General features: G+C 43.1%; 3 protein-coding genes across 34 annotated transcripts in view; all 3 read left to right on the plus strand.

Moving 5' to 3' along the window:
• The window catches only part of LOC114864326 (protocadherin gamma-A11-like), a 265,898-nt gene that overhangs the window by 176,572 nt on the left and 74,498 nt on the right, over positions 1–14,828 (plus strand). For 2 of the 32 annotated variants that reach the window (XM_029165094.3, XM_055512220.1), the window contains exon 1: positions 1,630–4,308. The exons of 27 other annotated variants lie outside the window; for them this stretch is intronic. In XM_029165094.3, coding sequence (XP_029020927.1) covers positions 1,849–4,308 — 2,460 coding nt within the window. In that variant the 5' untranslated portion in view covers positions 1,630–1,848. Of the gene's footprint in view, positions 1–1,629; positions 4,309–8,648; positions 11,204–11,237; positions 14,486–14,828 lie in introns of those variants that run through there. 3 more of the 32 variants (XM_029165115.3, XM_055512223.1, XM_029165107.3) reach the window with 2 other exon arrangements.
• LOC114864376 (protocadherin beta-16-like) overlaps positions 1–14,828 on the plus strand; it is a 50,445-nt gene that overhangs the window by 29,347 nt on the left and 6,270 nt on the right. The gene's annotated exons all lie outside the window — the stretch shown is intronic.
• On the plus strand, positions 4,375–8,319 carry LOC114864359 (protocadherin beta-16-like). Its single transcript, XM_029165194.3, has one exon. The coding sequence runs from the start codon at positions 5,214–5,216 to the stop codon at positions 7,635–7,637; it is 2,424 nt and encodes an 807-aa protein (XP_029021027.2). The 5' UTR covers positions 4,375–5,213; the 3' UTR covers positions 7,638–8,319.

A 14,828-nucleotide genomic window follows, 5' to 3' on the forward strand; every position in this document is an offset into this window, starting at 1 on the left:
ACTGCATGAAAGTAGATACAGAGGGTACACTGCAAGGTGCAAGCCACTCATAAGCCTCAAGAATAGAAAGGCCAGATTGGACTTTGCTAGAAAGCATCTAAAAAAGCCAGCACAGTTCTGGAAACACATTCTTTGGACAGATGAAACCAAAATCAACCTCTACCAGAATGATGGCAAGAGAAAAGTATGGAGAAGGCATGGAGAAGCTCATGATCCAAAGCACACTACATCATCAGTAAAACACTGTGGAGGCAGTGTGATGGCCTGGGCGTGCATGGCTGCTAGTGGCACTGGGACACTAGTGTTTATTGATGACGTGACACAGGACAGAAGCAGCAGAATGAATTCTGAGGTGTTCAGAGACATACTGTCTGCGCAGATCCAGGTGAATGCAGTCAAACTGATTGGGCGGTGTTTCATAATACAGATGGACAACGACCCAAAACATACAGCCAAAGCAACTCAGGAGTTTATTAAAGCAAAGAAGTGGAATATGCTTGAATGGCCAAGTCAGTCACCTGAATTGAGCATGCATTTCACTTGTTGAAGACTAAACTGCAGACAGAAAGGCCCACAAACAAACAGCAACTGAAAGCCGCTGCAGTAAAGGCCTGGCAGAGCATTCAGAAGGAGAAAACCCAGCATCTCGTGATGTCCATGAGTTCAAGACTTCAGGCTGTCATTGCCAACAAAGGGTTTTCAACCAAATATTAGTAATGACCATTTTATTTTCAGTTATTTCATTTGTCCAATTACTTACGAGCCCATGAAATGAAGGGATTGTGTTTAATAAATGCTTTAGTTTTTCACAGTTTTATGCAATCTTTTTGTTCAACCCATGGAATTAAAGCTGAGAGTCTGCACTTCAATGGCATCTGAGTTGTTTCATTTAAAATTCACTGTGGTAATGTACAGAAAAAAAAATTAGAAGAAATTTGTCTCTGTCCAAATATTTATGGTCCTGACTGTATATTGTACACTTTAATTCCCTGCCAACCTGTGTCATAATACTTACAGGTATCATTTGTCATTTTATCAGGATTAGAATACACTGTTGTTGTACATGATTTCACAATCGCCTGAGTAAGCACCATGGACAGCAGCATTTTACAGAACTGACATGGTTTTCTCAACCTTTTTGCTCGAGTTAAGCCAGAATGCACTGATGTGCACGTAGCAGCACTGAAGCACACGGTGTAAAATATAGTAAGGGTTAGTTTTTGAAAGAAAAACTTAGGGTGAGGGCATTTTAGCGAACACAGGCTATGAACATCCTGGTTAAACCTATTTTAGTTGTTAAACTGATTTAACAAGTATACATATTTTTACATTGTTATTTCAATCGGAACAAAACGTTATAACATAAACTGTTTTAACTTTACGAAGGTGAGATCACTTTGCCTGCATACATTCTTGTTCATACTTCATTGTTGTTTCCTTTATTCTGATCGTCCACCACAATATTTATTTTTGTTGTTAAGTCGTTCTCTTTGATTATTTATAGAAATTAGTTGTCGTTCAGTCGTGTGATATTTAACAAATTACTACAACAAAGTACATATTACTTGAATAGAGTAATTAACCTGTATATTTACCTTCTGTTATTTCAAAGCTTGTCTCGCTGAATTTCTGTAGTTTTATTTTATGGACTCTTAGGGCCGCTGTTGACCACTGTGTTGCTGAATGAGAGCAGGATTGCAGCAGCACCTCCCATGTAACCTCCATATTATAAAGACAGAACACGAAAGGCAGCGATCTGAGCATTGTGTTTGTGGAGCACTGTTAGAAGCTTTGGTGAGATTTTTGACGTGAGGAGATCGGTTCTTGTCACTGTTTTGTTTGCCTTTGATGCTGGAATACAAGCCAAATCTTTTGGGGATATTATTATTTAGGAAATACTGGAAAGAAATCATGGATGGAACAATGAGTGGGCAAGTACTGTCGTTTGTCTGCCTGCTTGCGCTCGATTTAGCGTCTGCCCAGATCAGTTATTCTATTCCAGAGGAAATGCCAAAAGGATCTTTAGTTGGTAACATTGCACAAGATTTAGGATTAGAAATCAAACGTTTGGTTTCAGGCAAAGCTAAAATCTACACGAGAAACAGCGAAGAATACGTCGAGCTGAACAGAGACAGAGGAGTCCTTATTGTCAAAGAGAGGATCGACAGGGAGGCACTGTGCGCAGAGACGGCTCTTTGTGCTCTACACTTCCAAATCATTTTAGAGAATCCCATAGAGTTTTATAGCGTAACAGTCCAGATCACAGATATTAATGACAACGCACCAACGTTTGAAAAAAGCGAAATGAAGTTCAAAATCAGCGAATCTGCAGTCACCGGAGCTAAATTTGTATTGAAAAGGGCGGTGGATCTGGACGCTGGAATTAATGATCTTCAGAGGTACGAATTAAAACCAACAGATAATTTTGCGCTAAAGCTGCACAGTAACGCCGATGGAAATAAGAACGTAGAGATGGTGTTACAGAAACCGCTGGATAGAGAGAAACAGGAGCAGATATCTCTTGTGTTGACGGCTGTAGATGGAGGAGAACCGCAGATGTCAGGGACGATGCTGATTCTCATCACAGTTTTAGACGTGAACGATAACGCTCCTGTTTTTACACAGGCCACATACAAAGCTACAGTTACTGAGAATTCAGCTAAGGGCACAGTTGTAGCTACAGTCACAGCCACCGACGCAGACCACGGCTCGAACGGAAAAATAACATATTCAATCACGAACACGTTAGATGACGTAAGAAAAATATTTCGTGTAGATGAAGAGAAAGGAGAGATTTCACTAATTGGACATATTGACTTTGAAAAGTCGAAACATTATCAAATTGAATTACTTGCAAGTGATGACGGAGGACTCACTGATTCATGCAAGTTAATTGTAGATGTTCAAGATATAAATGACAATAAACCTGAAATCAGCATAATGTCAAAGTCAAACGTGATTTCAGAGGACGCTAAAATCAGCACAGTCGTTACAATAATAAATATCGATGACCTAGATTCTGGAGAAAACGGAAATGTGAAATGCTTTGTGACCGAAAATATACCATTTGTTTTAGAAAGACCAACAAATAACTTTTATAGGTTAGTCACAGACAGTGAATTAGACAGAGAGAGAGACTCAGAGTATAACATCACAGTGACCTGCTCTGATGAGGGAGTTCCCTCCCTCTCCAGCAGCGTCACTCTCACTTTACAGATCTCTGACGTCAACGACAACGCGCCTGTCTTTGAGAGGAGCTCATATGAGGCCTACATAGTAGAAAACAACACACCAGGTCTCTCTATATTCACAGTCAAAGCCACAGACGCTGACTGGAACCAGAATGCTCGTGTCTCTTACATCCTGGAGGACTCCTCTGTGAACGGAGTGCCAGTCTCCTCATATGTGTCAGTTAGTGCTGATGGTGGAGTCATCCACGCAGTTCGCTCCTTTGACTACGAGCAGATCAAAGACTTCCAGTTCCGCGTCAAAGCTCAGGATGGAGGTTCTCCTCCACTCAGCAGTAACGTGACGGTGAAAATCCTGATCCAGGACCAGAACGACAACCCTCCTCAGGTTCTGTACCCAGTCCAGACTGGGGGCTCTATGGTGGCTGAGATGGTGCCTCGTTCAGCAGATGTGGGCTATCTGGTGACTAAAGTGGTGGCTGTGGATGTGGACTCTGGACAGAACGCCTGGCTCTCCTATAAACTGCAGAAAGCCACAGACAGGGCGCTGTTTGAAGTGGGCTTACAGAATGGAGAAATCAGAACCATCCGCCAAGTGACTGATAAAGACGCAGTCAAGCAGAGGCTGAGTGTTATAGTGGAGGACAACGGGCAGCCCTCTCGTTCAGCTACAGTCATTGTTAACGTGGCGGTGGCGGACAGCTTCCCTGAAGTGCTGTCGGAGTTCACGGACTTGACACACGACAAGGAGTACAATGACAACCTGACTTTTTACTTAGTGCTGGCTCTGGCTGTGGTTTCCTTCCTGTTCATCACGTGTTTAGTGGTCATCATATCAGTCAAAGTGTACAGGTGGAGACAGTCTCGCATCCTGTATCACTCCAACCTGCCTGTGATTCCATATTATCCACCACGTTACTCAGACACTTTGGGGACAGGGACTCTCCAACACGTGTACAACTACGAGGTGTGCAGGACCACTGACTCCAGAAAGAGTGACTGTAAGTTCGGCAGAGCCGGTAGTCAGAACGTGCTGATCATGGAGCCCGGTTCAACGGGGACGATGCAGAGGATGCAGAGTGAAAAGAGCATCCTGGACGAACCAGACTCACCTTTAGAGGTTAGTTTTTATCATTAAGGTTTTTTTTTCACTTGAAATCATTGCTGGCCAAATACATGGTTAGTCAGCACCATGGACAGAGAAAAAAGCGTCTTGGAATAACCAGACTCCTCTGTATAGGCATTAGCTTCAGTATAGGTACTACTACAGTATAACATCATGCACACACTAAGGTTTATTGTTTTATCCACTGCTTCTGTTTTGAATTTTGTCTGCTCAGTTGATATTCTTACTTTTAAATATCGTTGGTACATATCTACATAACCTATTTATAATATAATAAATATTTTAGATCGCTGCCTTTATTCCAGAGGAAACATTTTTTTTTTGTCTTTCTTCGTCTCTGCTTCCAGTCATCACTATTCCTTGACTCGTTCTTTTTTCTTCCCTGGTTTCTGCTCATAGTTTTGTCCGTGTTTGTGGCCTGGGCTTTTAAGCCCCGTCACCACTTCCTTCATTGTATTCGTCTGCTTGCTTTCATTTATCTAAAATATAATATAGTCTACATTTAACATTTGTTTGCACTGCGATTATTGAAGTTTTAGCTGTTGTCCTTAATGAGTGAGTTGCTGATGTTTGTCTGAAACGTTAGATGTGAATGGAGTTTGTGCTGAGCTTTTATACTACTGTCTATGCTGCAATACGTTACATTGGACTCCTAGGGCCGCTGTTGGACAGCGTGTTGTAGACCGTGGTTGAGCTGTACCTCCCCTGTGATCTTTTTTTTGTCTTAAATTTGACGGCAACACAAAACCACTGCAAGTATTAATTTCGGGCACTTACCACCAACCCGGGTTGCTGAAGAAAACGGCATCGTATGGATTGCGTCTAATATTTTCGATTTGTGGGTCTTACAAAGGATTTTCTTTCTAAAGGACACAGAACAACAACGGCAATCCTGGTGAATGAAAATGTCGGACAGAACAATGAGGTTGCAAGTACTCCTGTTTTTTACAACCATTTCTCTGTCGACGGTGCTCGGGCAGGTCAGCTATTCTATTCCAGAGGAGATGGCGAAAGGATCAGTGATTGGGAACATCGCACAAGACCTAGGTTTAGACAGAAAAAGACTGGTAACGGGTAAAGCTCGGATTTTCACAGGCGACAGCGCACAGTGCATCGAGCTCAACAGAGAGAGAGGAGTCCTCCTTATCAAAGAGAAAATAGACCGAGAGGCGCTCTGTGGCCAGACGACGCCCTGCGCTTTGCATTTTCAGATTATTTTAGAGAATCCAATGGAGCTGTACACTGTTGTTGTCGAAATATCGGATGTGAATGACAACAGTCCGGTTTTCGAAAAGTCCGAGATGAAATTCAAAATAAGCGAGTCTGCTGTAATAGGAGCTAAATTCATGTTGGAGAGAGCAATAGATCCCGATGTTGGCATGAACAGTCTGCAGAATTATTTTTTGACAACAACGGATAATTTTGTGCTGAAGTTGAAAGATCACCCCGATGGAGAAAAGATGGTCGAAATGGTTTTACAAAAACCTCTAGACAGAGAAAAACAGGAGGAATTACATTTGGTCTTAACTGCGGTGGACGGCGGAGAACCAAGGCTTTCTGGCACAGCACAGATACACGTTACGGTACTAGATAGCAATGACAATGCACCCGTTTTTACCAAAACAGCCTATAAAGCATCTATACCAGAAAACGCAGCTAAAGGTACCGTTATAATCAGGGTCAGTGCGTCAGACGCTGATAAAGGATCAAATTCCAACTTAAAGTATTCAATATCCAACACTGTTGCAGACGTAAGAGACATGTTTGAAATGAATGAAGTGAACGGCGATTTAATCTTAAAAAGTAATATAGATTATGAAAAGGCACGTAATTATCAAATACATGTACAAGCAAGCGATGAAGGAGGACTCACGGATTCTTGTAAGATCACAGTCGAAGTGATTGATATCAATGATAACAAACCAGTTATAAATATAATGTCACAGACCAATGTGATTACAGAGGACGCTAAACCAGCTACAATAGTGACGATGGTAAATATTCAGGATGTCGATTCCGAAGAAAATGGTAAAGTTAACTGCGCCATTAATGAACATATTCCCTTTACATTGAAACCGACATCAAGTAATTTCTTTAATTTAATCACAGACACTGAATTAGACAGAGAGGGAGCCTCAGAGTATAACATCACAGTGACGTGTTCTGATGAGGGAGTTCCCTCCCTCTCCAGCAGCGTCACTCTCACTTTACAGATCTCTGACGTCAACGACAACGCGCCTGTCTTTGAGAGGAGCTCATATGAGGCCTACATAGTAGAAAACAACACACCAGGTCTCTCTATATTCACAGTCAAAGCCACAGACGCTGACTGGAACCAGAATGCTCGTGTCTCTTACATCCTGGAGGACTCCTCTGTGAACGGAGTGCCAGTCTCCTCATATGTGTCAGTTAGTGCTGATGGTGGAGTCATCCACGCAGTTCGCTCCTTTGACTACGAGCAGATCAAAGACTTCCAGTTCCGCGTCAAAGCTCAGGATGGAGGTTCTCCTCCACTCAGCAGTAATGTGACGGTGAAAATCCTGATCCAGGACCAGAACGACAACCCTCCTCAGGTTCTGTACCCAGTCCAGACTGGGGGCTCTATGGTGGCTGAGATGGTGCCTCGTTCAGCAGATGTGGGCTATCTGGTGACTAAAGTGGTGGCTGTGGATGTGGACTCTGGACAGAACGCCTGGCTCTCCTATAAACTGCAGAAAGCCACAGACAGGGCGCTGTTTGAAGTGGGCTTACAGAATGGAGAAATCAGAACCATCCGCCAAGTGACTGATAAAGATGCAGTCAAGCAGAGGCTGATTGTTATAGTGGAGGACAACGGGCAGCCCTCTCGTTCAGCTACAGTCATTGTTAACGTGGCGGTGGCGGACAGCTTCCCTGAAGTGCTGTCGGAGTTCACGGACTTTACACACGACAAGGAGTACAATGACAACCTGACTTTTTACTTAGTGCTGGCTCTGGCTGTGGTTTCCTTCCTGTTCATCACGTGTTTAGTGGTCATCATATCAGTCAAAGTGTACAGGTGGAGACAGTCTCGCATCCTGTATCACTCCAACCTGCCTGTGATTCCATATTATCCACCACGTTACTCAGACACTTTGGGGACAGGGACTCTCCAACACGTGTACAACTACGAGGTGTGCAGGACCACTGACTCCAGAAAGAGTGACTGTAAGTTCGGCAGAGCCGGTAGTCAGAACGTGCTGATCATGGAGCCCGGTTCAACGGGGACGATGCAGAGGATGCAGAGTGAAAAGAGCATCTTGGACGAACCAGACTCTCCTCTAGAGGTTAGTTTGGAGGTTTAACTCCCATTTTTAGCATTGTTTTTTTGTGACTTGTTTAACGTTGCACTCAGTTTTTACAATTTAGGCGTAAAAAACTGTACATCACTGCCATTTAAACACTGAATTACTCTTGTAGAGCTTAGATCTTCAATGTTTTTTAAACAATTTTGGCTTTGAAGGCTCGAAAAATGACGACTTGATGCATTGGTTAGATTTGTAATTTCATTTCAAAACAGTTTGGTTTCAGTGTTTGAATGTACTTTGCTGGTTAGTTTTAGTTGTGGTGATTGTGTTTTCAGCCCAGTTGACAGGTCAATTATTGAGTTTTATTTTTTTTAAAAAGCAGCAAATTGTTGATAGTAATTCATCAACATTCGGTCATTTGCCTTTTTAAGAAACACTAAGTACAGTAGTTGTTTGTTTGTTAAAACCACTTACTGTAATTTCCTCTATGCACGGTAAATATATGGTGAATACATGATATCCTGTTATTCCCAATTTAAATACCCAGTGTTTCAAGTATTAGTGGCATCGTAATTCATTAAAACTATAATATCTGAACATGACTCTTGCAGTCATCTGTGTTACACGATAGTGATATTAAATAAGAGTTTTTTCGTTTCAGCACGCTGGACAGCGACTGTTTGCTACTCCTTGTACTTTCCTTGTCCTCTGCGTCTTATGTTGCAAACACAGTTTAAATAATATTTTGATTAAGAATATTTTACTCAAATGAATTATCTTGACATATTGTCTCATAAGAACAATAAAAAAATCAGATTTAGGAAGAAATTCGTCTTATATGGCCAAATTAATTATATATCATTTAATCCATTATATCATGTCAGATCTTCCTACAGTATGTGCCAATGTTGTGAAGAGATTGATTCACGTTGCGTTATTGCAGTTTTATAATATGGACTCTTAGGGCCGCTGTTGACCAGTGTGTTGAGAACAGAGACTGAGCTTGTAGCAGAACCTCCCATGTTGCGCCCACACAATCAGAAAAACACCACTGAAACGAACAGACGTTCTGGAGACGGCGACCATTTGGAAACCAAAAACTCACCAGAAAATGATCTTTCTTTGTGTGGATTGTACAGCTGCGACGTTGGAATTGGCCACAGGATTATATTTTTGATTTATTGCATGGGATAAATATACCGACTGCAGAGCAGCCTAAGAAATACAAGGAGAGAACAATGAAGGGTGAAGCGCTGCTGTTTAACGTCCTCGTTTCCCTCGTCTTGGTAACTGGACAAGTGAGTTACACAATACCAGAAGAAATGCCGAAAGGGTCAGTAGTGGGTAATATAGCTCACGACCTGGGGATAGAAACTAAACGTCTCGCAACAGGCAAAGCGCGAATTTTTACACGAGACAGTGAAACGTACGTTGAGCTAAACCGAGAGAGAGGCGTCCTCCTCGTCAAAGAGAGGATCGACAGAGAGGCTCTTTGTAGGCAGTCCGCACCGTGCGCTTTACATTTTCAGATAATACTAGAAAATCCAATGGAATTTTACACGGTTACAGTTCAGATTACTGATATAAATGATAATGCGCCTAACTTTGAGGAACGAGAAATTAAATTTAGGATAAGCGAATCCGCGGTCGTCGGTGCAAAATTTGTGTTGGAAAGGGCGGTGGATCTAGACGTTGGAAATAATGATCTTCAGAGGTACGAATTAAAACCAACAGATAATTTTTCACTAAAGGTCCACAATAACGATGATGGAAATAAGAACGTAGAGATGGTGTTACAGAAACCGCTGGATAGAGAGAAACAGGAGCAGATATCTCTTGTGTTGACGGCTGTAGATGGAGGAGAACCGCAGATGTCAGGGACGATGCTGATTCTCATCACAGTTTTAGACGCCAACGATAACGCTCCCGTTTTTACACAGGCCACATACAAAGCTACAGTCACTGAGAATTCAGCTAAAGGCACAGTTGTAGCTACGGTCACAGCCACCGACGCAGACCACGGCTCATATGGAAAAATAACATATTCAATCACGAACACGTTAGACAGCGTAAGAAAAATATTCACGATAAACAAGGATAATGGGGAAGTTATTTTAATGGGAAACGTTGACTTTGAGGAGTCCAGAGACTATCAAATAAATGTACGTGCAAGTGACGATGGAGGACTCACAGATTCATGTAAATTAATTATAGAGGTACAAGATTTAAATGACAATAGTCCTGAAATAACCATTATGTCGAAAACAAACGTGATATTAGAAGATGCTAAACTCAATACAGTTGTTACAATGATAAATATTGACGACAAAGACACAAGAGAAAACGGAAAAGTGCAGTGTTACATTACCGAAAGTACTCCGTTTACGTTAAAAGCATCCACAAATAATTTCTATACTTTAGTCACAGACAGTGAGTTAGACCGAGAGAGAGCCTCAGAGTATAACATCACAGTGACGTGTTCTGATGAGGGAGTTCCCTCCCTCTCCAGCAGCGTCACTCTCACTTTACAGATCTCTGACGTCAACGACAACGCGCCTGTCTTTGAGAGGAGCTCATATGAGGCCTACATAGTAGAAAACAACACACCAGGTCTCTCTATATTCACAGTCAAAGCCACAGACGCTGACTGGAACCAGAATGCTCGTGTCTCTTACATCCTGGAGGACTCCTCTGTGAACGGAGTGCCAGTCTCCTCATATGTGTCAGTTAGTGCTGATGGTGGAGTCATCCACGCAGTTCGCTCCTTTGACTACGAGCAGATCAAAGACTTCCAGTTCCGCGTCAAAGCTCAGGATGGAGGTTCTCCTCCACTCAGCAGTAACGTGACGGTGAAAATCCTGATCCAGGACCAGAACGACAACCCTCCTCAGGTTCTGTACCCAGTCCAGACTGGGGGCTCTATGGTGGCTGAGATGGTGCCTCGTTCAGCAGATGTGGGCTATCTGGTGACTAAAGTGGTGGCTGTGGATGTGGACTCTGGACAGAACGCCTGGCTCTCCTATAAACTGCAGAAAGCCACAGACAGGGCGCTGTTTGAAGTGGGCTTACAGAATGGAGAAATCAGAACCATCCGCCAAGTGACTGATAAAGACGCAGTCAAGCAGAGGCTGAGTGTTATAGTGGAGGACAACGGGCAGCCCTCTCGTTCAGCTACAGTCATTGTTAACGTGGCGGTGGCGGACAGCTTCCCTGAAGTGCTGTCGGAGTTCACGGACTTTACACACGACAAGGAGTACAATGACAACCTGACTTTTTACTTAGTGCTGGCTCTGGCTGTAGTTTCCTTCCTGTTCATCACGTGTTTAGTGGTCATCATATCAGTTAAGGTGTACAGGTGGAGACAGTCTCGCATCCTGTATCACTCCAACCTGCCTGTGATTCCATATTATCCACCACGTTACTCAGACACTTTGGGGACAGGGACTCTCCAACACGTGTACAACTACGAGGTGTGCAGGACCACTGACTCCAGAAAGAGTGACTGTAAGTTCGGCAGAGCCGGTAGTCAGAACGTGCTGATCATGGAGCCCGGTTCAACGGGGACGATGCAGAGGATGCAGATTGAAAAGAGCATCCTGGACGAACCGGACTCACCTTTAGAGGTTGGTCCTTTTGTTTTGAATGTTCATAATATTACTGCCTAATTGTATTAACAAAGAAAACTGTGCACACAGAATTGTTTATCTGAAGTGCTTGAAGGTGTTTCAGCACCATGGATAGCGATACAACATTCTTAGCTGCTGTAAGAATACAGTAGTCTCTTTCTGAGGATTTGTCTACCTTTAATTCTTGTTGTCATAATATCTCAGTACACACTATGTTATAGACCATTGTGTGTCTTTGTCTTTGTTAAACTGGCCTGCAGCTCATAGCAATGTGTGTGTGTGTGTGTGTGTGTGTGTGTGTGTGTGTGTGTGTGTGTGTGTGTGTGTGTGTGTGTGTGTGTGTGTGTGTGCCCTGGTCGTTTACTTAGTTTCTAAAATTTCCAAACAACAAACGTTTTTAAGCTTGCTCAATAGTTACTTCCTTTGCAGACACATTTTCTAAATTCATCTAACTGTTACTTACTCTTGTATAATTCGTTTTCAAGTTTTGGTTTTGTTTCTTGTGGTCTATAATGCTGTGCAATATGATTATTTTCAGTGTTTGAAAAAAAAATACATTGAACTTAACACATTTCAGCCAATATGTACCTCCCACGTTGTGCAGTTTCGTGGTTTTCACTCGTAGGGACGCTGTTGGCCAGTGTGTGGTGCATGACCAACAGATTTGTACTGCACCACCCATTTCCTTCAGATTTCAGAAAGCAGGCTCGTCACATTACACGGTCTGCTTTACCGAGAGAACATCTCACACGGGCACGGAGTTGGCCACATTTTGATGGATGTTTTATTAACAATTTTACGTTCTTAAATTATTCTCGCTGATTGTGGACTACAAACCTCAGTACGGATTACTCTCCTGTTCGTCAAGGAAGAAAAATAATGTTGAATGGCACAATGAGACGGCAAGTACTATTGTTCCTGTCGTTGCTCTCCCTCCACTGCGTGTATGGGCAGGTCAGCTATTCTATACCCGAGGAAATGTCCAAAGGCTCATTGGTCGGCAACATTGCACAAGATCTAGGTTTAGATCTGAGACGACTTAAAACAGGGAAAGCTCGGTTACATGTTGGAAACAGCGCTGAGTACATCGAGTTGAACAAAGAAAAGGGGATCCTTCTCATCAAGCAGAAAATAGACAGAGAAGCGTTGTGCAGACAAACATCTCCGTGCGCTTTACATTTTCAGATCATTTTGGAAAACCCAATTGAGTTTTATCGTGTTACAGTAGAAATAACAGATATTAACGACAACGCTCCTTTTTTCAAAATGAAAAGTATGTTATTCGAAATAAGCGAATCAGCTGCGAGGGGAGCGAAATTCGTTTTAGAAACAGCGTTGGATTCTGATGTTGGAATAAATGGTCTCCAGAGTTATGCGCTTCATCCAGCAGATAACTTCGCTTTGAAAATCAACGAAAATGCGGTTGGGGAAAAGGAGGTAGAGATGGTATTAGAGAAACCGCTTGACCGTGAAAAGGAAGAACGACTGACTCTAACACTAACAGCCGTCGACGGAGGTGAACCACAGCTGACAGGGACCGTGCAAATCCATGTAACCGTAATGGATGCAAACGATAACGCTCCAGTATTCACACAACCGACGTATAAAACTAGTTTAATGGAAAACACTCAAAGGGGAACATCACTGATGACTGTAACAGCCACCGATGATGATCAAGGTACGAACGCATTAGTAACGTACTCAATTACCAGTAACACGGAGGATATTTTGGATTTATTTGTAATAAATGAGACGAGTGGTGAAATACGTTTAATTGGAAACATTGATTATGAAAAGTTTAAACATTATCAGCTATTCGTTAAAGCTAGAGATCAAGGTGGACTCACGGACTCGTGTAAAGTAATTTTTGACATCACTGATGCGAATGACAATAATCCAGTAATAGATTTAATGTCAACTACGCAATCGATTCCGGAAGATTCAGTGTTAAAAACAACCGTTGCTGTCATGAATGTGCATGATGCCGACTCAGATAATAACGGTTTAGTTAAGTGTTTTCTGTCAGACAGCGTGCCGTTTATAATTGAAAGTACGTCTAATGGCTTCTACAGCATCATAACAAACACTGAATTAGACCGAGAGACAGCCTCAGAGTATAACATCACAGTGACCTGCTCTGATGAGGGAGTTCCCTCCCTCTCCAGCAGCGTCACTCTCACTTTACAGATCTCTGACGTCAACGACAACGCGCCTGTCTTTGAGAGGAGCTCATATGAGGCCTACATAGTAGAAAACAACACACCAGGTCTCTCTATATTCACAGTCAAAGCCACAGACGCTGACTGGAACCAGAATGCTCGTGTCTCTTACATCCTGGAGGACTCCTCTGTGAACGGAGTGCCAGTCTCCTCATATGTGTCAGTTAGTGCTGATGGTGGAGTCATCCACGCAGTTCGCTCCTTTGACTACGAGCAGATCAAAGACTTCCAGTTCCGCCTCAAAGCTCAGGATGGAGGTTCTCCTCCACTCAGTAGCAACGTGACGGTGAAAATCCTGATCCAGGACCAGAACGACAACCCTCCTCAGGTTCTGTACCCAGTCCAGACTGGGGGCTCTATGGTGGCTGAGATGGTGCCTCGTTCAGCAGATGTGGGCTATCTGGTGACTAAAGTGGTGGCTGTGGATGTGGACTCTGGACAGAACGCCTGGCTCTCCTATAAACTGCAGAAAGCCACAGACAGGGCGCTGTTTGAAGTGGGCTTACAGAATGGAGAAATCAGAACCATCCGCCAAGTGACTGATAAAGACGCAGTCAAGCAGAGGCTGAGTGTTATAGTGGAGGACAACGGGCAGCCCTCTCGTTCAGCTACAGTCATTGTTAACGTGGCGGTGGCGGACAGCTTCCCTGAAGTGCTGTCGGAGTTCACGGACTTTACACACGACAAGGAGTACAATGACAACCTGACTTTTTACTTAGTGCTGGCTCTGGCTGTAGTTTCCTTCCTGTTCATCACGTGTTTAGTGGTCATCATATCAGTCAAAGTGTACAGGTGGAGACAGTCTCGCATCCTGTATCACTCCAACCTGCCTGTGATTCCATATTATCCACCACGTTACTCAGACACTTTGGGGACAGGGACTCTCCAACACGTGTACAACTACGAGGTGTGCAGGACCACTGACTCCAGAAAGAGTGACTGTAAGTTCGGCAGAGCCGGTAGTCAGAACGTGCTGATCATGGAGCCCGGTTCAACGGGGACGATGCAGAGGATGCAGAGTGAAAAGAGCATCCTGGATGAACCAGACTCTCCTCTAGAGGTCAGAACAATTTGAAATATTTATTGTTTACCTTAATTCCCTGCCAACCTGTGTCATAATACTTACAGGTATCATTTGTCATTTTATCAGGATTAGAAATATACTGTTGTTGTACATGATTTCACAATCGCCTGAGTAAGCACCATGGACAGCAGCATTTTACAGTACTGACATGGTTTTCTCAACCTTTTTGCTCGAGTTAAGCCAGAATGCACTGATGTGCACGTAGCAGCACTGAAGCACACAGTGTAATATATAGTAAGGGTTAGTTTTTGAAAGAAAGACTTAGGGTGAGGGCATTTTAGTGGACACAGGCTATGAACATCCTGGATAAACCTATTTT

This window comes from Betta splendens, chromosome 10, assembly GCF_900634795.4.
Source record: "Betta splendens chromosome 10, fBetSpl5.4, whole genome shotgun sequence".
NCBI classification, from domain to species: Eukaryota; Metazoa; Chordata; class Actinopteri; order Anabantiformes; family Osphronemidae; genus Betta; species Betta splendens.

Bases quoted from the DNA above. Each gene is read 5' to 3' on its own strand.
- LOC114864359 (XM_029165194.3), top strand. From the start codon at position 5,214: ATGAAAATGTCGGACAGAACAATGAGGTTGCAAGTACTCCTGTTTTTT.